Source organism: Musca domestica, unplaced genomic scaffold (genome assembly GCF_030504385.1).
Source record: "Musca domestica strain aabys unplaced genomic scaffold, Musca_domestica.polishedcontigs.V.1.1 252, whole genome shotgun sequence".
Taxonomy (NCBI): domain Eukaryota; kingdom Metazoa; phylum Arthropoda; class Insecta; order Diptera; family Muscidae; genus Musca; species Musca domestica.
Window position 1 is genome coordinate 339322 of NW_026712280.1, and position 22259 is coordinate 361580.

The 22259-nt window shown below is 36.6% G+C and overlaps 1 protein-coding gene across 7 annotated transcripts in view; it reads right to left on the bottom strand.

Moving 5' to 3' along the window:
- The window catches only part of LOC131802995 (sex-lethal homolog), a 40292-nt gene that overhangs the window by 8934 nt on the left and 9099 nt on the right, over positions 1-22259 (bottom strand). For 4 of the 7 annotated variants that reach the window (XM_059123851.1, XM_059123850.1, XM_059123855.1 and 1 more), the window contains 3 exons: positions 7175-7220; positions 2681-3004; positions 1896-2003 (listed from right to left, as the gene is read on the bottom strand). In XM_059123851.1, the coding sequence (XP_058979834.1) occupies positions 1896-2003; positions 2681-3004; positions 7175-7220 (478 nt within the window). The remainder of the gene's footprint in view (positions 1-1895; positions 2004-2680; positions 3005-7174; positions 7221-22259) is intronic. The other 3 variants (XM_059123853.1, XM_059123856.1, XM_059123854.1) reach the window with 1 other exon arrangement.

Below are 22259 nucleotides of genomic sequence, written 5' to 3' on the forward strand. Positions count from 1 at the left end.
CTGTAATGATAGTTTGATTGTAGAATGCAGCAAAAACACAAACAGCCAGCCTCTACGGCAACACGGGCAACATCGTAGACATTCTCATCACGTCGGCAATGCTAAATGTACTCTTCACGTGCATGACTGCGATGATCCACGTAAAACGTACACTCGATTGGCTGCCATTAAGCGTGACAATCGAAGTAATTAGTTCCAGATTAAAAACGGAACAACTTCCTCGTACAGGTGGCCCAAACAGAGAATTTGTCAAGCTAGAGAATTTGCCATGGAATGAAAGCAGAAGTGGTTGCAAGTGGAAACGAATCCGTACTGAATGCCGTCGAGACAAGCGTGGTATGGCAGAACAAACATTGCCATGGAATATACATTTTGACGTCTGTTGCTGGTCGAACAATGCTTTTTGGACAAATACACACACGTACCCACACACTCGAATCGTGTGGCAGAAAGGGGAGTGCGGGTGGAACGACGAGTGTGCGTTAAACATCGCACATTAACGACACAAACCAAAAACAAGATTAATTAGTTTTTGTTGGTGGTATGCAAATCAGCAGCTACCAAGGAGAACAAGAAGAATTATTTAGCGAATGTCAACGCAAAGAAAACAAACATAAACAGAAAGGTGTGTGCGATATGACCAACTCGACACCCTGGAGAGAGCAGCGTTTTTTATGTAATTGAAAACATGAGTTATTAAATGATTGATGATGGATGGATGGAGGAAGTGGTACACAATGAACACCATTCCATCTACTTGACTGCCGCACCATGTGATGGAACATATACGTTTCATGAACATTAATCCTGTTCCCTACGACTGATGATTGTGCTAAATGATCATACTCGTCGTCATTGCCATCCTGCATGATTGACTGAATGGAATGAATTAATAATCAACAGGGAGGGTTGATACGGAACTCCAATTCGAAAAAGTTAAAGGTAAAGAAAAAGTCGAACGCATATGATACTGAATGAAAACTAAACTATTATTTTTTTTAATTTGTTTAATGATTTTTTTAAGAGTTAACCGCATTACCAGAAAATAAGAGTTATCACAGAATGAATAGTGATAAGAAAAAACGTCACCATAGTATGTAACAAATGTGTTGGTCTACATTTTGAAAAGCCATAACAAGAAAAACCTATTCATTTCATTTCTAGACGACTTAAAATGTTGTTACCTTGTAGCCTCCCTCTTCCTATCCTAGCCAGAACAAATTGCATGAAACGACGTTACATCAATCTTCGGTTTTAATAACTTTGCAAACAAAAGATGCGAGAACAATCAACTTCACGAAGAAAAAATGTTGTCAGAAGCCAACCTTCATGCAATGCTGTTACTTGGCAAATATTATCTTCGCGCGGTGTCTGTCAGCTTGCCTGTCAACATTTCTCTCTGGGTAATGTAAGGTAAGGTAAGTACAGGTGGGGAATTACACAATTGCATCTCATAGCCGGTTATAAAAGCAACATCGATATTCAAGGAAAACTAAAGAGGATGCTCAATATGAAAGGAAAGCTGTGTGTCGTGAAGGAAAGCTGTGTATAGAAACAACCCTCTTCATGGTACACACACACGACAACCAAACGCGATACAATGTTGCACAAGTGGTAACGAAATCCTTCATGTTACTTCGAACAAGACAGACAGACCGACATCGCCATCATGACTATCACCACCAAACACCAACAAAGCAAACAATGGAAACGACGGAAATTGATTTACATCTTCACTTTCAAGTGCAAATTTAAATCAATGTCGAGAATAACCGTTTGTGCAAAGAAGAACGAACGAACGAACCGGCCAACCAATCTGCCAGCAATGAGCAAAGGGAGGCCTCCTCCTAAGGAATGACAACAATGAATAATAAACAAACAGAAAATATGCTTACCTTTAAACGTTTATTCCTTACTGTAATGCCATTTACGGTTTTAATGGCATTTTGGGCATCAATTTCGGAGGCAAAATCAACAAAAGCATATCCAAAACTGTAGCCAGTCTGTGAGCGTAATTAGGGTAAACAAAAGAAAAATAGAAAAAGTTAAATGCAAATCATTGAATTATGTTAAAAAAAAATAAATAAAAGTCAGACGGTGTAACATTGCAAATTTCAGACAATAATGACTGGCCATTCCAATGCAGTTGTATATTTTTGATAAAAACATTATTATTTCTTCGGTTTGACACTCACTCCTTGTAATCTGGATCCTAGTTGCGTGCCTGTAAAACAACAATTTAATGCACGAAACCAGGCTATGGAGGCGAAGTGTTAATGACCTTTCTGTGTGTGTCAAATTTGCTCTGCTACACCATCCTATTAATGTAAATAGTCTTAAAAGTTGTTAAAAACACATGATGTCCTCTCTCTCTCTCCGCGCAGTTATATTTAATTTTTTTTAACACTGACAACGAACAGTGTATCCAAGATTCATCATAAATTTAACTTTTAAATATTCGATGAGGTGTGCAGCCAGGCAGGCAGTACACGCCATCGGCGCATCCTTCAAGGGGTAGAGAATAATGCCTGTCAAATGTTGTTGTTGACACTTGACACCACATCATTCTTTGTTTATATGAAGAAAGAGGAACATTTGTTGAGGTGCGATTAGGGAAATGACAACTCCCTGTGCGAGGCAGTATCTCTGTGCTATTTGCAACAACTAGAGTGCATCTTACCTTATAGTCTTTCATGATTCGACAAGTGTTTATGGGACCACACGTTCTAAACAGGGCATATAATTCACGATCTGTCATGTCCTGAGGCAAATAGTTGACAATTAGATTGGTGCCATTGACGGCCTGAGTATCTCCGCCGCCACCGTCGCCGCCGCTGTTCAGCGAGTTTGTACTTTGCGCCGGTGCCATGTTACACATGGAGCCCATTGCACTGCCGCCACCTGAAAAATCATTATAACCTCCGCGGCCGCGTGGATTCATTGCCGATGGACCGGGATACGATGATGTGAAATCTGTGTCCTGTGGTGAAAACGCATAACGTGACTGAAATATCAAGTCAAAGAATTTTGAAACATTTTTATTTGTCGTTGGCGCTTTTGTTGTACTCGATTGGGATTTGGACGGGGCATTTGCTGGTGCTTCCGGTCCTCGAACATAATTCTGATTGTTGTTTTAAATTGATTCTTATGTATGATGTAGGCAAAAACATTACAAGGAATTTGCATTCGCAAGAGAACAAAAATGCACACACACGCACACACACACACATAAACAGAGACAGAGCCAGAGACACTGTCTGGAACGGGAAAGGATTCCGAAGAATATAAAAAACCAAAATTTTTGCAAAGAACACAACACATTGGTGACTGATAGGATTCCTTTATACATATGTTTGTTGGGTTGGTATGACTCTTGTAACCATCGGAGTATCAATGCAAATGTTTCGTATTTTTATTAATTTGTAGATGGATAGAGTGGAATTCAATGAGCATCTACTTGTTTCTACAAAACATCTACATTTCTATATAAAAAAGAAAAAAAAAAAACATAGAAAACGCTGACACGAAAATGGAGCTTTGTCGCTCAATTTTTCTGTGTTTTTTGCAAACATCAACAACAACACACAACTAGAGACGAAAAACCAAAAGGCTTGACCAAAGGAAACCTATTATTGAACCTTTTCGTCAATTAGGGATTACATATAGAAGTCACAAAATTAATAACCGTTAAATAACAACATTGAATAAATAGTTTTTCCTTATGCGAATGAAATTTAAAAATATTTTAGAAATTTTATGTTTTTAATTAAAAAATTAGATTTTATTCAAAATAAAAATGTGAAACTAATGGTGCATTAACTATGTATATCTACAACCAAAAATAATGCTTTCTTATTTAACTCACACACATATAAACACCAACAACAAGAATACCAATAAAAACACCACATTCACATCTAATCAAATGGAGTAAATGAATGAAAAAAAGGCGAACAAAACCGAAAAAAGGAACTACATTCTACATCCGTTTGTTGCGAAACAACGTCACATCGCACACAGTGAGCGTCGTAAGTTTGTGTACTTCGTATATGTCATGTAGATTTTGACGTCCAGATAATAATAGATGAATTTACAGTTAATACGAATTAAAAGTTCCCCCATCGAACAGAGACGGCGGAATACATGTTGTGTTCTGACGCTCACTGTGTGTAGACGACAGCAATGGATATGTTTGTTTGATGATATATATATATATATATATATATATATATATATATATATATATATATATATATATATATATATATATATATATATTATGTGTACTACATAAAGAATTTTGTTGTTAGTATGTCTGTACATATGTGTGTGTGTTATTTGGTGTAGTGTAATGTATTTGTCTAGCACTATTGATCAGTAGATAAATTTAAATATATGTAATTAAATTCTATTAAAAAATATAACAACTATGAAATACAATCTGTCCACAGACATACTTATATATATTCAAATCGAGGATAATATTGTAATTCCAAAAAGATTCTTATCGACTGTGGACCCGATATTACATTTTCTACATTTAGAAGGAGAGTTGTTACTCTCCCAAGTGAAATAAGAAATGACTTGCCTTTACTTGGAAATAAATAATCCCGCCATCATGGGACTGTTCTAAAATGTTTCTACAGGTCATTTTCTATCTAGGATGGCATGGATGGGGTTAAGCAAAACATGGGACATAATATGCTATTTGTTGGGACATCCGCCTAAGTCTGGACTTGTTCTTAGATACAATGCAGGACTTGTTCTTAGATACAGTTCATACTAATATGTGTCAAAGGTCTTTCTGGATTACTAAAAATCCACCCGATTTATATTTCTAAATGATTTTGTTTATATAAATGTAGTGTTTTTTGTTACAGGGCCGAGTCCCCTCCCGAAAGGTTTTTTTTTTTTTTTTTGCTAATTGCCCCCTAAACGGTTTCGAACTGCATTTCTCGATACGTCTCTGCTTCGCTTGTGTAATAAACACACACTAAAGTTAACTTAAAGTTTTTTTCCATTGCCGCTTGAACTCCGGCAAAAGTAGATGGCGAAGTTCAAACCACGTTGGGTGGCATGATTGTGACATCTAATGTCTTGACAGGATAAGAAGAATGCTTCATTTAATTCCGGCTGTTGCTCGTGCATAAAAAACTTTTATAATCTCTAAAAAGGTAACTACCGACAACAACTGCAAAAAACTGACAAATAACTGCCAAAGTTCTTGGTGGAATGATCCGAATGGGGTGTGAGAGAAACTAAAATAGAAAAAAGGATAACTGGGGATTGAAGTGTCGGCGGTGTATGCGTCCACGGCTAGAGTTTGTTATCTTGGAGAGGTGAAGAAAGCGTTGATATTTTTATGGCCGGCCAGAAGAATGCATGTATAAAGTTGGTCTCTAATTAAAATAGTAGTTTGTAAGGTCCTTTTGTTCTTTTCTAAGACAAGCATTATAAAACCCTGCATTTCCCTTCACTTTTGACAAAGGATAATTGAAATGAAAAACTGAGGTATGTAACAGCATAATCCAAGATTGTGTGTTTCGCCGCAATTCATAGGTGAAAAGTCATGGAAGCTTTCTATGTATCGCTCCCATGTAGAGGGTTGATGTTAACGTACTACTCATTTGCTCCACCCAGAAGTAATATTTTTGTTAGCGACGAGCTGACAATAAATGGTACGAGTAGTTCTTACAAAAATACGTTGTTTTTATTGTTTGGAATTGAATGAAAAAAAAACATATTTTTCGCCCACCTGGCTCACGTTTAGAAACGGAGAATACTTTTGAACCTAGCTATTGTTTAAAGGACAATCGATTGATTTCCCTGACTCTGTCACCTCGTGAAAGAGGAGATTTTTACTTCATAGAAATAAGTTTTTCAATATTCTTCTGACACTTTCGCTGTGCCTTTTTGGCAATTCTAGTCGCTATTGGAAGATGGAGTTTTCATGAAGAAACTTTACTACATTTGAGGTTAATAAGTATTTAATTGTTTTTAAGTTACCTAAATATCGAATAATCAACATAAAGAAAAAATATTAATAATACTTTCGTCGTTTCTAGATGTCGTTAAAATAAATACAGCCAAAAAGTTATTGGCCGAAAAGTTTTGTAGTATATCAATCAAATATTTGGAATTGCTTTTTTCTAGATTCGTTACATTCAGCATTATCAGCTGAGATATTCAATTCAAATCGAGGTATTTTGATATGCCCGGTGCATCTATTGCCAATTTATGAATGAAAGCAACCTTTCTATGTGTCGGAAATAAATGTATTAGCGAAATTAAAAATTAAATCTCTGTGGAAAAATTTCAAAATAGGTCAGGTGTAGTTACTCGATTCCGCGAATCACCGACCCAGCTATAAATGACCCAAGGGACAAAATATGATATTTTCATTGTAAAATGATCAATCTATTTTCACAGACTGGTCAGGATGGATGCCAATTTAAGTCCAAGTGAAGTAATTTTATTGGGGTTTCCATTCGACATCTAAAAACATCTTCGCAATCTAAATACTAAATCTACATTTATGCCTAATGTCCGATAATACTCTACATGGATATGAACTTTGTAAATGTGCTGTATTTTTGTGTTGTTGATTAAAAACAAAGAGTCCTTAATTATCTATTGCTCGTGTTGGACATATAACAGTTTATTGATACGTATATGTGTTTGTTCTTTGTTACGCTAAATTTTTGAGCGTGTGTGTGTGTTGTTTAAATGTACTCGTTTTATACTCATTTTTTTAAAGGATTAACGTTTGTTGTTATTGTCTGTATCTTGGAAATGTAAACAAAATTTATATTGTGTTTTTTGGATTGTTATTATTTTGATGTTGTCTAAGTTTGCAAAAGCATGTGTGCCTCCGATAATTCTTCTTGTTTTTTGTGATTTTTTTAATTTGCTGTTTTATTTTTTAGGATTATTTTCATATTTTAACAAAACATTTTTTCAATTCAAATTATCAAAAATGCCAAAAACAAATTTGTAAATGCATTCAAAAAACTTTGAACTTGAAATTTCAATAAAAAGATATTTATTTTTATTTATTTATACTTTATAGTTATATTAATATATATTTATAATAATATAAATGGGAAAGGATAAAACAATTTTGCAAAAAAGAAAAGAAACGAAGAAAGGATTCAGGAATCATGATGCAACTTACCATTCCAGAGGGTAGTGAATGGGACATGCGCCACATACGTTCGCCGCTAAAAATAAAAGAAATAAACTTAAGTTTTCAGGCTCAAAACTTTTGAAGTTTATTTTGATTTGTTTCACTCAACGCATTTCCATTTCGTAATACCGTATACACTCTATATAAGAAAATAAACGCATTTTACTTTTTTCTTGGTCTTGCGGAGGATACCTCATCCATCCCTCCTTTTCCAAGTCTATGTGTTTTCCTATCGCTCATTTTCAGTTATGTGGTGCCAAACAATTGACAAATTATTTTAGTTAACCTTGGCTGGAACTCTGCTTTGTCTGTTGGCTTCAAATGTGGACGCCTTAAAGTAGACACTGAACTTTCTTATTATTTACCGTCACACTAGAGGTGTGCTTGAAAATACACATCTTGCCAAAAAAAAAAAGAAAATAACGAAACGGAAATTTCGGAAATCGAATAAACGGTTTATATGGCCCATAAAAAATGCAATAAATTCCCAGCAAGCCAGTATTGTGTGTCTGTGTACATCGTGTGACCTTTGGCCTACGGCAAAAGTAAGCCAGTAGGATTTACCAAAAAAAAAAGTAGGAGAAAACAAAACCAGACATTTCAACTGCCTTGGGGGCGCCTCTAAAAATGTTTATGTTCCAAAAATGTTTTCCAATAAAATTATTTCTTTTTTTTTCAGAAAAAAAATGGAATTATTTATCATCAAGTTGTTGTGTTATTGATTTTCATAGGAATGAGTTGGACAAAATTTCTTGCTCATGTTTTCTTAGCGAAAACAGTTTCCCATATCTTTGGCCTAACCACACAAGAGAAGGGGGGGGGGGGGGGGGTTATTCATTTATTCATATTTTGCCAAATTTATAAATACTCGAGACAAATTGGATTTAACAGCCATGTTTCCAGTTAAACGATGTATATCTGTAATCCAATGTAAAAGAATGACTCGATTCTAATCGCTTACATACAAAGCGGCAGCTACTCATGATTTGGCAATAAATACAATTAATTAATTGAGTTATTTTTCAAAGAAGAAAAATACTATTTCTATTTGGAGATATGGAATACACAAATATACCAAATGCCGATTATTTTTCACTGTCCGCGTCTATGCAGGAGAGAGGTTAGCCCAAAAACACATTGGGCCAATTGAAATGATCAGTTATGGTCGAAAATAAATATTAATCACTCTTTGGAGGGCAGCATTTCGTACGGAAGTATAGCCAATACATACATACATACTCGTATAAAGTAGCCACGAATAGGCGCCACCATGGACGACAACATCCACAGGACCTTTACAGTAATAACATTTGTAAACAACGGAAAGAGTCGCAGCATGGGCGGAAGGAAATTGTTACGAAAAAAATGTATATAGCAACAAAAAAAGGAAAACGCAAACATCCCACCCCACCCACTCGCCGCCGTTCGTTCGTTTTAACAAATAGAACACAAAACAGCAAATATTCTAGCCAAAACTATTAATAATGAAACCGCCTTCTTTGCGTATCTACGGAATGGTGAATCGTTTTATACACCGCGAAAAAAGCCAAAGCGGGTTATAATCCAAAAAAGTAGATTTTTTCGATATCTCGCCCCAACCAGAGGGCGAGTTGATTTCTAACGACACAGAGTTTATATCAACTCACTGGATATCTGTGACCAAAAACAACAACCCGCAAAATAAGGGTTTTGTCGCTCTTCAAGTAAATTATATTCTGTTGGTCCGTTAATTTTCGTCACCGCAAATTATTACACTCGTCCCGAAAGAGAAATACACAAATAAAATCCTAAGCCTGAATCTACAAGGGTAGTGAAGTTTCATGACATCTTTTCAAAATGAAGCGGCCAAAGCGTGAGCTAATGTATTTCAATTGTATCATGATATTTCATGGCGCGCCACATATCAGCGCCGTCATAAATAGACTTTGTTTGGTTTCGATACCGATCTCTTAACTTTAGTCTCTTTATTATTTATTGTTTATCTAACAAATATAAACTTTTTCTCTTTGTGTATTACGTCGTTATAGCATTAGCTTCCAGAGAAGAGACAGGCATACTTGGTTGGAGGTTTTAGTGGTTTAGCTTTCAAACGGGCAACATAAACATCGGTTAAACAGCAACCTCTGCATTTGCACCCAGCATCAAATCAAGATGAATACAAATCACTTTTATACCCTAACTGGCAGAGCGTGTGTGTTTAAGTCATCCAAAGTATTCCGAAAAAGAAAAAACAACACTAACCTTTTTTTTGCATCTTCCCCCCTCATCGAATTGCCGTTGTAAACAAAGTGATTAGGCCAACTTTGGGTTGGAAATTGTCGTTGGTTGTGGCGGTGGTAGGTGGGAGGGTGGTAGGTGGGAGGCGTCATTTATGACGACGATACGATTAGAAAGTTTATTGACTTTCTCCACTTTGTTGTTTCCTTGCCACTGCCACATCATCACCATCAAATTTATGCCTAAACTTGCTTCCTTTTGGGGTAGTAAGTTTTTAGAAAATTGTGTGCCATTATTTTTTCCCAGATAGTGTTAATTCTGAAGAAGCAATACGACCTTAATCCGGTTTTGCTTTCCTTTTTTTGTGTTAATTTTTTAAGAGTTCATTACTTTGTATTTGTTGTTGTTCTTTCTATTTTGCTTTATAAGAATTGTGTCTTGCTCTTTTTCCCTAATCGGAAGGCGCCATACCACAAAGAAAAGTTGAAGGCAACTCACATCTTGGGCTACAAAACATTAATGTAATTATATTCGGCCGACTGAAAGTTATTGAAACGTAAAGTATTTTTGACACTTTCCTTCTAAAATATGTACAAGATATGCCTGTATGTATCCTCTCCTGGGTACAGGCCAGAGCAAATTGACACAAATTATACATTTGAAAGGCAGAAAGAAAAGGCATAGCGTTAGGAGATTAGGTTTTAGGACTGGCTACTACAGTTTATAGAATTGTGTCCAACATTAGAGCTACATTGCAAAATTATTGCAAAATCAACTCGAACTTGTGACTAGATCCCTTGTGTAAATGAAAGACAAAATAACGTAATGGTTTATTTTATTATGAAATTGGAGTTTGTTCATCTGGCCCCAGAAAAATGAATTAATTATTAAAACACAGGTCCCATCAAAACTACTGACAAAGTTGTCCCAATCTCAATATTAACTCTCAACCAACGTCCGGCCACCTCATAGACTGAAGTAGAATTTTACGCTGATCAAGAATATATGCATAAAAATGAACTACTCCTGTGCTGCTGTTTTCTTCAAAAACCAAAATTCTTTATCAAGGAGTAGGGCGGAGAAAAAAGGGAATGATACAAGAAAAAACCATTACCTTCACAAACACAGCCAAAGTATTTTTCAAACGATTCTCCGATTTCCAAGCAACACCTTTCAATATCTAAACAATTTCCCATTTGTGGTGTCGTCAATCAAGCGTGAATTGACAATGGTGACGGGCACATCGTATCTAATGAACCACAAATGGCGATACACGGAATTCGTTCTTTGTCCCATGCTCATTTTCATATCAGATAATGGAAATAGAATGTCTTCTTATCACAAGTGTACAAAACAACACCAAACTGAAACATTAAAGATGTGACTGTCTGTCGTCGACCCTCAGTCGTCAGTCATTCGCTGCTATGTGGTCCTTTTGTTGGCCTGACATGTGTTGCATTTGTTCCCTCCTTGCCTTTTGCTTTGCAAAAGAAAGCCAAACATTTCCAAACACGCAAAAATGGAACAAATCAAAACTAAACATTGAATTTACCTAGGATGGAATGAGAATGGCTTGAAACAATTGAAAAGCATTCGTTCTTATGTTTGCTTTCATGCATGATGTGACAGTAGCAAGACAGAATGTAAAGGACACACACAAATGAATGTGGAAGATGCAGTTTGATAAGGCAAATCAAGGTGAAACCGAGAGCTGCATTTGGCACAACCTTGTGCAAAGGAAAAGAGCGGCCGATTCATTCCTAAAGGATCAACAAATTAAATGCAAGGACAGATATCAATCCACCATTTGTAGTTTATTTGATTTTTATTTCAAATATATAGAAGAAGCGATACTTGAGTTGTTACAAAACCAGTGTTAATGGCTCCGTATTCTTCTTATTTAATGTTGCACTATTAATGTTAAAGGTTCAACTCCATAAAATACAAACAAATTGTATATATGTATCCGCCAGTAAAATTGTCAAACCGAAAGAAACGCCTACAAATCGCATTCTTAGTGGTCCCTCAATTACGATCGAATAAAACACAATTGAACAAAAAATAAAAAAAACACACACACACACAATCAAGAATGACCCTCCTACCTCCTGGCGTTGCTACCGTGCAGCAATCGCGCGCCAAGTTAAACAGCGGAAACGAATGCATAACGACCATTTTTTTGTGTTTGCTTTACGCTTTAGTTAGTTAAACACAACAAAAGACGGTGCAGAAAAAGACATGTTAAACAAGTTTAAATATTACACAGACAACGGTCGGACTGCAAAAATGTCGATTGCAATGGATTCTCCCACCCAAAACCCCAGCCAGACCCCGCTCCTCGAACTGCTGGTACCTATATGGCTCTTTCAGCCAGGCCAACATCATCATCATCATCAACAAAAATTATAACTAAATGAAAAGCAGGCAAGAGTTTTTTTCCTCTACTCAAATAGTTCTTTTTTCCTTTGTTAGTAAACAGTGATGAGCTTATGGCGAAAAAAAACCCTAGACGTGGGGTGAGACGGCAGCAGGATGTGCTCTACGGGCATCAGGCAGTTTGGATTGTTATGTTGGTGGGCGGAATATTGCCACTGTGAATTACTTTTGCTTTATACTCATGTTTGGTGTCGTTCGTTTGTTCGTTCGCTCGGTCTGCTTCTTCTTTTTCTACTTGCCTTTGCCCGACTAGAGTTGGGTAGCACGAATGTTGGCTGGTTAGCTGACTGGCTGGCTGGTTGTGAGTGTGTCAAGGCCTTGACACAATTTCGAGATCACAAGTCGAACCCAAATTGCAAAAGCGTAACGTTGTCAGCAATGCACTCGGATGCCACCACAACAACCGAATGAGCAACTTTCCTCTCCAGTCTCGCTTCTCTGGCACTGTGCAGTGCACTTGCCACAAACCTACATACATACACATAAACAAACACACGTGTACACCTCCACAAGAGGTGAATGTAACAGATACAGCTATAGGTATTTAAATTTAAGTATGCATAACGTCCTTTTTTTGTCCTTATACAAATATAAACTTTTTACGAGCAATAACAACAACGCCAAGCAGCTGCAGCTGCAGCAGAATCCTTGCAGCGGGAGAAAGATTTACCCAAAGAAGAGGTTAGGCAATGCATTTGTGGTTTTGTGTTGTGCTGTTTTCTCTTTCGCAAGTCTGGGCATTCTTGAGAGAGGCACAAAGACAGTGACAGAGAGAAACAAAAGGAAATGCACGTGTTTGTGTGTATGATGGAATACCCAAACTTGGTTGTCAGTTACGGAGGAGCAATGTACTCTTTGCCACTGTGATTTGTTACTAGTTTTGTGTAGTTCACTTTTTAGCAGCAGCATTTGGGAGTACCTATATAAAAACACATCGTTGGATGTTATAAATACCCTATAGACAGCATTTCTATTTGAAAAAATTAGGAAAAATTAGGAATTAGGAATCGCGTTGCACTTACGATTACATTGCAAACACTATGTAATGCATGATTAACTACGTAAAGAGTGCCTAAAAACTAGGAATAATATGAAAATAATCCGTCTTTCCAAAGTAGTCATAGGGCACATTTAGCAATCTTTCTTTGAAAGTTTTAAGTCTGAAACTTTTGCAAATCGATCTGTATGAATATAAAAAAAATTCAGCCACCAAAAGCAGCCAGAAAATATTTCAAATATTATTGTAATACAGTGCCATGGAAATTTGAGTGATATACTCTTCTACGCCTTCACCGAAACCATCATTTCAATCTCAATATTCAATGGAAGCAACGACAGCAGTTCATCATCTGTGATGACACGAAGCAATGAAAAATCCACAAAATTGTGTGGCTATTTGGGTGGGGGGTTGGTTTGCTACATCGAAAAGATGGGAGAGTACAGAATTTAATTAGATTATATCAACACGACACAAATTAATCTTGAAAAAATGTTATCCTTGACAATTGGAAGACTCACATTTTGACAGTGAAAATGTCTTTCTTAAAGATAAACTAAGTGACCACATAATGTTAAATTTTCAAGCGGGCTAGAATTTACTAAGAGATGTGACTCCAAGCAAAGGGTGTTGATGAAGACGCCATAAGGACATAAACTTCTAAACGTCATACAAGATCTGATCTGATCAATCATTATGAACATCCTCTTGTTAAAGATATATAGTTCTGTACAAATTCCAATGGAAGTTGAAAAATTTCCTCTACCAATGGGTTAATTCCCAAACTACCTTTTTTGAAGTAACATCTGTCATTAAGGCATCAATTTCGATTCCTTGAGTCTATATTTTGGGTTAGTCTTTAAATGGTGCAGACTTTATTTTTATCAGTTGGTTATTTTGCCACAAACGTTTTCGTAGTTTTCTTTTTTTTTTGGTTGGGCACCTAGAACGAAATAATTTTATGTGTTTTGTGTGTCTGTGTGCGTGCGTTTAAGCCGCTTAAGGCCATATCACTGAAATACAAGATGCAAACAAAAAAAAAGCCCCAAACTAAAGTAAAGCACAAAATGCTGACGTTACAACAACAAAGTACACGAATTAAAAGCCAAGAAAAATAGAAAATATCGAGCCAAATATAAAATACAACGACAAAGAATAAAAACGAAATTAACTTTTCCCTAAAGGGGAATCGTTGCCGGGGGCCAAATGCAGCTAAGAAAAGTTCTATTGTCACAAAATGAAATCAGACAAGAATTAAAATAAGAGCAGAAAAAAAACACTAATTGAATTGCTAAATTTTACCATGTAATAAAAACGACACAAATAAAACAGGGCTTGTGTGTGTGTGTGTGCATTCCATTTTTGTGGCACTTTTCCTTAAATGAACTGAATTACGTTCGTGCTTGAAAATTACAGCTTAATAACTTCAACTCCAGCCAGCCAACTTTGACATAATTCTGTGCATTATCACATCACCTGAAAGACCAAGTCATTATGACGGCCTGTCAACTCGGAGGAAAAATTTATTCTGACTGCTGAAATATAAACTAAACTTTGTAAAGTGAAATTCGCATTGCACCACTTGACACAGCAGCAAAACGGCTTGTTTTGGGCTCGAGCAACACATTCAGCCCCAACACACCGACAAACAAATAAACAACATCCAACCAGTGAGAAACTGCGACATTCTCACACAGCCAAGTCGAGTCACTTCAAATATATTTCACTCGTTCAACTGTTGGTTCGTTCGCACGTTTGTCGTCCGTCCATTCACAAAAAAGGACGACTTGATGAAAATTATACCTAACCTAAAACAGTTTGGAGTAGACATGAAAATTATATCTTGCACACCATGCAGCAGATATTCTTCGCATGTCTGTATTTTATGTGTTGCCAAACACCAATTGAGAATGTCCTCATCGTTTGTGCTCTTCGAGGGTCGTAGTATCAACACATTTGGTAGGGATGTCCGCGGGAACGATATCGGATGGTTTAAAATATGGAATTGTCGAGAAATTATCTCCAAGGAAAAGAACTGACATCGATGTTTAATAGCAACATTATGAAGTCTCGATAGAAAAAACTCCATAGACCATCCTTTGGCATTGTCATCTCTATGACATTTATATAGCTGCAGCACTCAAGACCAGAACGATTGCTTAAAGTGGGCATAATGCTGTATAAACACCGAACGTTTCTTCATTTTTTTTACGATGAACAACTCATTATCATTTTTAGGAGGCTCTGAAAAAAGCAGCATCAAAAACAACAACAACAGCACAGCAGCAATAAAAGAAAAACTTTTCAAAAACAGACACAAATAATAAACACCAGCACTAAACACTAATACTTCGAATACCAAACAGAAAAAAGACACGACAGACCGTACGAAAATTCGCAGTTTATTCTTTCCAAATCAACGCACAAGTTGAACGACAAGAAAACAAGCTGGGTGGCAGACGGAATTGTCTTTCGCCTCGCCTCGCCTCGCCTACGCCCCCACCATCACCACGAACATCGTCACATGAATGGTTTTTATAAAATTACATCCTAAAGACGTTTATTAAGAACTTATTTCCATAAGTGGATCTGTTAATAGTTAATTTATATAAACACTCAAATCAACATTGTAATTAACTGTGAGGACACTTAATGTTTATGCAAATGTCTACAACTTTGAAATTTGTGTCATACGCCATTATATGTACATACACATTTCTTTTCCTCATTACTTCTAATAAACTGATCTCAACAACAGGTTATGGGCCTACATTCGCGTAATTAAAATTTTTTTTTATTGGAAGTAAATTGATAAAATCATGGCTGCATCGTACACATTATTTCCCAAATTGTCAAATACTAATTACCATGTCTGGAATTTAACATGGAGTTGCTGCTGCTGGAGAGGGAATTGTGGGATGTTGTTGTTGGTAATCTGCCTGAGGAGCCGGATGAAAAGTGGTTGATTCGTGATGGGAAGGCAAGGGCTGCTATTGGGTTGGCTGTGGAGGAATCACAGAAAATACTCATAAAGCAACTGAAGACGGCGAAAGCTTTCTGGGACGCCTTGAAGAAGCATCACGAGAAGTCAAACATAACCAACAAAGTTAGTCTGCTTCGCCAAATGTCGTCGAAGAGGCTGGTTAGTGGTCAAAGTATGGAAGACCACATTCATGAATTTTTATCAATTGTGGACCGTTTGCGTGATTTGGGTGAGAAGATGGAAGAACACAAAGCTGTTGCATTTTTGCTGGGCACTTTGCCGGATGATTACAACCACCTAATTTCATCATTAGAAATGCGTTCGGAGGAAGATCTGACGCTCGATTTGGTGAAGGAAAAGTTGCTACAGGAGTTCAGGAGAAAGATGTCAGGTGAACATCAAACTGAGGCTGCTTTTAAAGTGCAGAAGAAAAAGTTTGTGCCAAAATGTTTTTCATGTGGAAAGCCGGGCCATATGAAAAGGATTGTACAAACAAAAATCTGCGAAAACAACAAAAGCCAAACGACAATCGGGCCAATATTGTTAAAGATGGCAATAAAAATGTTTGTTTTGGTATCACAAATGTAAAAGCAAATGGCGATTGGTTTATTGATTCTGCTGCAACTTGTCATATGTGTAGTGAGGAGACATATTTTGACAAAATTAATAAGCAAGTGGATGAAATGGTGTATTTGGCAGATGGTACAATGTTGAAGGTGACTGGTTGTGGTGACTGCAAGATATTTTGTGAAGGCAAGGAAATTCGTGTTCAAATGTACTATTCATACCAGAGCTGGACGGGAGTTTACTGTCAGTTCGGAAACTAACTGCTGAAGGTTTTAAGGTGTTTTTTGACAGAAATGGTTGTTCAATTTCTCTGGGCGGACATGTTCTTGCGAAAGCTACTTTAAGGAACAATTTGTTTGTGCTGAATCAGTCTTACAAAGCAAATATGATATCGAAATGTAAGAGTGACTGTATTCATATTTGGCATCGTCGTTTTGGCCACAGAAGTCATCAAGCAATTAGCTCAACCGTTACTAAAGAGCTTATTCGAGGTGTGAGCATAAAGAAATGTGCTTGTTTGTTTGATTGTGAGGTTTGCTTGAGAGCAAAGCTTACACGAGCACCCTTTCCAAAGGCATCGGAATCTAGATCGGATGAAATTTTAGATTTGGTACATTGCGACTTATGCGGCCCCATGCAAAATACAACCCCTGGTGGAAATCGTTATTTTTTAACTCTGATTGATGATCACAGCCGTTATTGTACAATATTTTTCATTGCATCAAAGGATTTGGCCTACGACAAAATTAAAGAATTTATTGAACAAAATGAGAACCAATTAGGAAAACGTCTAAAAATTCTTAGAACTGATCGTGGTGGAGAGTTTTTAAATAAAAAGATGCAGAAGTTTTTCAAAAATAAGGGTATAATTCACCAGCTCACTGCCCCCTATACTCCTGAGCAGAATGGAGTTGCAGAGAGGAAGAACCGGAGCTTAATGGAGATGGCCAGGTGCATGCTATACGACGCGAATATTCATATCAAATTCTGGGCTGAGGCTGTCAACAATGCGAACTATATTCAAAATCGACTTTCATCAGTTTCTGTAAATAAAACGCCTTTTGAGTTATGGTTTGGCAGGCCTCCAAATTTGAGCCATATTCGTATTTTTTGTTCCGCTGCTTACGTCCATGTTGAAAAACAAAAACGCAAAAAGTTGGACGATGTGGCTGTCAAATGTATTCTGGTTGGATATTCTGAGGAGAGCAAAGCATTTCGTTTGCTAAATACTGATACCAATAACATCATAATAAGCCGTAACGTGAAGTTTTTGGAATCAAACGATTTTCTTGATGTTCCGAAGAAAGATAACAATTCTGACGAAAATATGGTAATATCTGTCTCTACAATCAATTCTACTAATGTTTCGCCTCTTGCTCATGAAGAAGAAGATAATAATTCGATAAGCACAGAAGAATTTTGTGGCTTTGAATCAGCTGGGGAATTTTCATCGTCTTCTGACGAGGAAATTTTAAATAATGACGTAACAATTAATCCTGATGATACTCCTCGAACTTCTTCAAGATCAAACAAGGGTATACCGCCTAAAAAGTATGGGTACAAAATTTGCGTTGAAGATGATCCAACAAATTTTGGAGAGGCTATGTCCAGATCGGACGGCAAGAGATGGTTGATGGCTATGGAAGAGGAGATGAGGGCATTGCATGAAAACAAAACGTGGGACTTGGTGGAGTTGCCACGTGATGGCAACTTGGTCGGCTGTAAATGGGTCTTCAAAGTTAAACATAAATTTAATGGTGAGAAGGAGTACAGAGCTAGACTGGTCGCAAAGGGATTTTCCCAAAAATACGGCGAAAACTACGACGAAGTTTTTGCTCCAGTTGTAAAGCAAGCTACTTTTAGAAGCCTGTTGGCCATCGCAAGCTATAGAAATATGAAAGTTCGTCACGTTGACGTCAAAACGGCGTTTCTTTATGGTGATTTGGACACCGATATATATTTGAAACAACCTGAAGGTTTTATTATACCTGGAAAAGAAAATTATGTTTGTAAATTAAACCGAAGCCTCTATGGGCTGAAACAGTCGGCAAGATGTTGGAATCTTCGTATCAACAAAATCCTAATTGATTCTGGATTCAGAAGGGGAAAGGCTGAACCCTGTTTATATGTTAAAAGTGATACGAACTCAATCACATACGTTCTGATTTACGTCGATGACATTATTGTTGCATCTAAGACTGATGAGCAAATTGAAGATGTTTTACGTATTCTGAAATCCCACTTTGCAATAACGGAATTGGGTGATTTAAGACTCTATTTGGGGATAGAAGTGAGCTACAATAATGGTTTATATTATTTGTCACAAGAACGTTACATTGAAAAAATATTAAATGAGTTTGATCTTCAAGATGTTAAGATTTCTTCAATACCCATGGATCCTGGATATTTGAAGGAAACTACGAATAATTTGCTTGAAAACAATATCTTATACCGGAAGGCTATCGGATCACTGCTGTATATCTCTAACAATACACGTCCAGATATTGCATTTGCCGTTTCAATATTATCTCGGAAAATTACTTGCCCGAATGAAAGAGATTGGACTGAAGTCAAAAGGGTTCTAAAATATCTAAAAGGGACTAAAGACTTGAAATTGCTCGTTGGATCTAAGAGTGAATTGGAGTTGAACGGCTTTGCTGATGCTGATTGGGCAGGCGACATCAATGACCGAAAATCTACAAGTGGGTTCATTTTTAAGCTTGGTGATGCTGTCATCAGTTATGCTAGTCGAAAGCAAGCAAATGTAACTTTATCATCTACCGAGGCAGAATATGTGGCTCTTGCTGAAGCATCTCAGGAACTCTTATGGATTATGCAATTAATGAAGGAATTTGAAATCAACATATCCAGTCCGGTCATTTTTGAAGACAACCAGAGTTGCCTCAAGATACTTCAAGATGAGAAAATAAGCCCTAGAAGCAAGCATATAGATGTTAAGTTTTACTTTGTTCGCGACTTGTATAGATCGAATAGCGTATTATTTAATTATTGTCCAACAAAGTCTATGTTAGCAGACATTCTAACCAAGCCTTTACAGAAGGTTAACATATGTAAATTTCGAATACTGATTGGATTATGTAATTTAGATTAATTCGTTATTTTTATATACATACATATCTTTTGAGCTTATATAAATTAATTTTAAATAATATTTGTAATATTAAGAAGGGGTGTTAATAGTTAATTTATATAAACACTCAAATCAACATTGTAATTAACTGTGAGGACACTTAATGTTTATGCAAATGTCTACAACTTTGAAATTTGTGTCATACGCCATTATATGTACATACACATTTCTTTTCCTCATTACTTCTAATAAACTGATCTCAACAACAGGATCAACCAAGAAACTGAGCGAAGAAGGATACGAAGAAAAAGCCGGGGTGCCAATGTGTTGCATACTCTTGGGCTAAATGCTTTCAAACAGTTCAAATTGCTCGTGAAGCAGGAGGAGTGGACGGCATTAGCAGCAGCAGCAGCAGCATCAATACCAGCAAATTTATGCAGACACCGAGAAGCGAATCGACTGTAGCATTTAAGACAAGGACAATGACATCGAAAGAGGGAAGGCGGGCCTTTGTTTGTAAGCTATTATCACACAAAATCTAGGTTTAGGGATTTTGAGTTTTACAGAAATCTGACGATCGAGAAAATTAGACAAAGATAATCGACTTCTGTCCTTAATCTAGGTAATGGTTGTTTCAAAGAGTTTCGTAATCGTACGGCTTTTGCTATCGCGTTAATAACTCTTGATAAACTCTGACGATTAGAAAAGTTGGAGAGAAAATATTTCATATACGAATAATCTTTCCCAGAATATTTTCGTTAGTTCTGGATGGGAGTCCGACACAATGCATACTACCAGGCATGTCAAGTGTATTTAAACGGCTTTGACGCAATGTTTCACTCCGAAATGAATACTTGGCACACCTTTTGTGAAGTTTGTTTGCGTTCAAACATTTTACATTTTGATTTCAATCATTACTTAGGAGCAACATAAAAGTTTGGTTTCGTCAACAACTACTTCCTTTAATTTGTTAGTATCAGTGGTACATCTCAACACACGGACAGGCAGGCAGTCAGGAAAATGCGTAGTCTGTTTCTGTATGTATGTAAAAATATTGTGTCATCATTGGACGGATTAAAAGTAATTTTAAAATTTGTTAACGATTTACCTTTTATAATAAGCCAGTAGGATATCAAAGATTAACACTCTGTTATGTTGTTGTGAGGGCTTTAACTTGTCAGTTAGATTGTCGGAGAGCCAGCTATGAGCTAAAAATTAATTACTTAAATTTACTTTGGGAATGCTTACAATTCCAACAACAAACTGCCACTAGCAGAAGAGATATTTGCCAAAGCTTAGGGTTCATAAAATCGTAATCACTCTTTAAATTTTATATCTCCAACTAGAGAACGGCGGGTAAATGAATGTATGAATGACTTGTAATTATCACACAACTACATTACTTTAGACTTAAAAATAGGAGGCGTTGTGTTTATCAAGGATGGGAGGTCCTAACCCACTCCTGACTGCAGCATTTGAATCCAGGAACATGAAAATAATTGTATGTGTAGTTAACTTTGCATTTGGCATGTGCTGCATGCCATGATGTGCGGGAAGAAAATCACCGTTGATATGAGAAATAGTTTAAATTTGGCACACCGCACCGATGACCGACCGACCGGCCGTTGCCGGTTAACAACCAATTACATTGGATTTGCAGCATGGTATTCGATTTTCCGGGAGGGTGTGATTTGTAAATTAAATTCTGCATAAATTAAAAGTATACTCTTGGGAGTTCTATTTTATTGCATACCATTGCGGGCATTGGATGTTTAACCATCAACGTAACTTTTGTGCTTGGAGTTTAAGGTGTATGACTTAAACTAGCTAAAACACAGGGAAAAAACAGGGAATGCAACAGGAAGTTGGAGTAATTCTTTATGACTTGATGGCCACACAAGTTAATTTATAGTCTTAATGTATAGCGTGGAAACTATCTATAACAATTTAAAAAGTCCACGTCATAAACTCCATAGAGTCTTAGAGAAATTAAAAAACTTCCCTAAAATTGTATATCTGTAGCAGGATTTACTAATGCTTTCTGATAACCCATCATGGTGCGGATTATGATGTTTTTGCGATCCCTATGTGTTGGGAACTTTCGATATTTAGAAGGAAACTATTCAAAAAATAAACTTTTACTGATAAAAATTTGCAAGACTCGGTATGTGGATGTTGTCCCATCCCTCGGTCGACAGATGCGCAATAAAATAAATCCCTTCAATTATATACAATTATATACACTTTGAAACAACAGCCCGCTATTGCTAAAATAAGCAACCCAATATCGATTTAAACATCTCAAAACACATAAGTTAAAAGTGTTCTGCTGTGTCCAAACTACATTACATCCTTTTGCTTTCAATTTTACAACCGAAATTGACAATTAACTTGTTCATTGCACATATTAAAAACGCTGGCAGATCAATTTCATTTATAATTATGATGTTTGCAGAATGGCCAAATCACGAATCTTCAAAGTAAATGCTTGCTTCGGAAGGCAATTACTTAAAAAAAGAAAAATCAAAAATAAACCTCTCTTAACCATTATTAGCAAAATTAAAAACAAATTTCTTTTCAAAAATATTGACGCTGACAGATCTGATGATGGATGAGCGCCTAATTGTTCGCAAATCCTTGATGAAAGGCAAGCAAACCAACCAAATCACTGCCAATAGGGCAGCATATTATCATCATCGTTAAGCCACTGGCCAGAGCAAGTGAAAGGAGATTGAAAATAAAATCCCGTGTTATTGATTCAACAATAATCGGAACAAGAGCA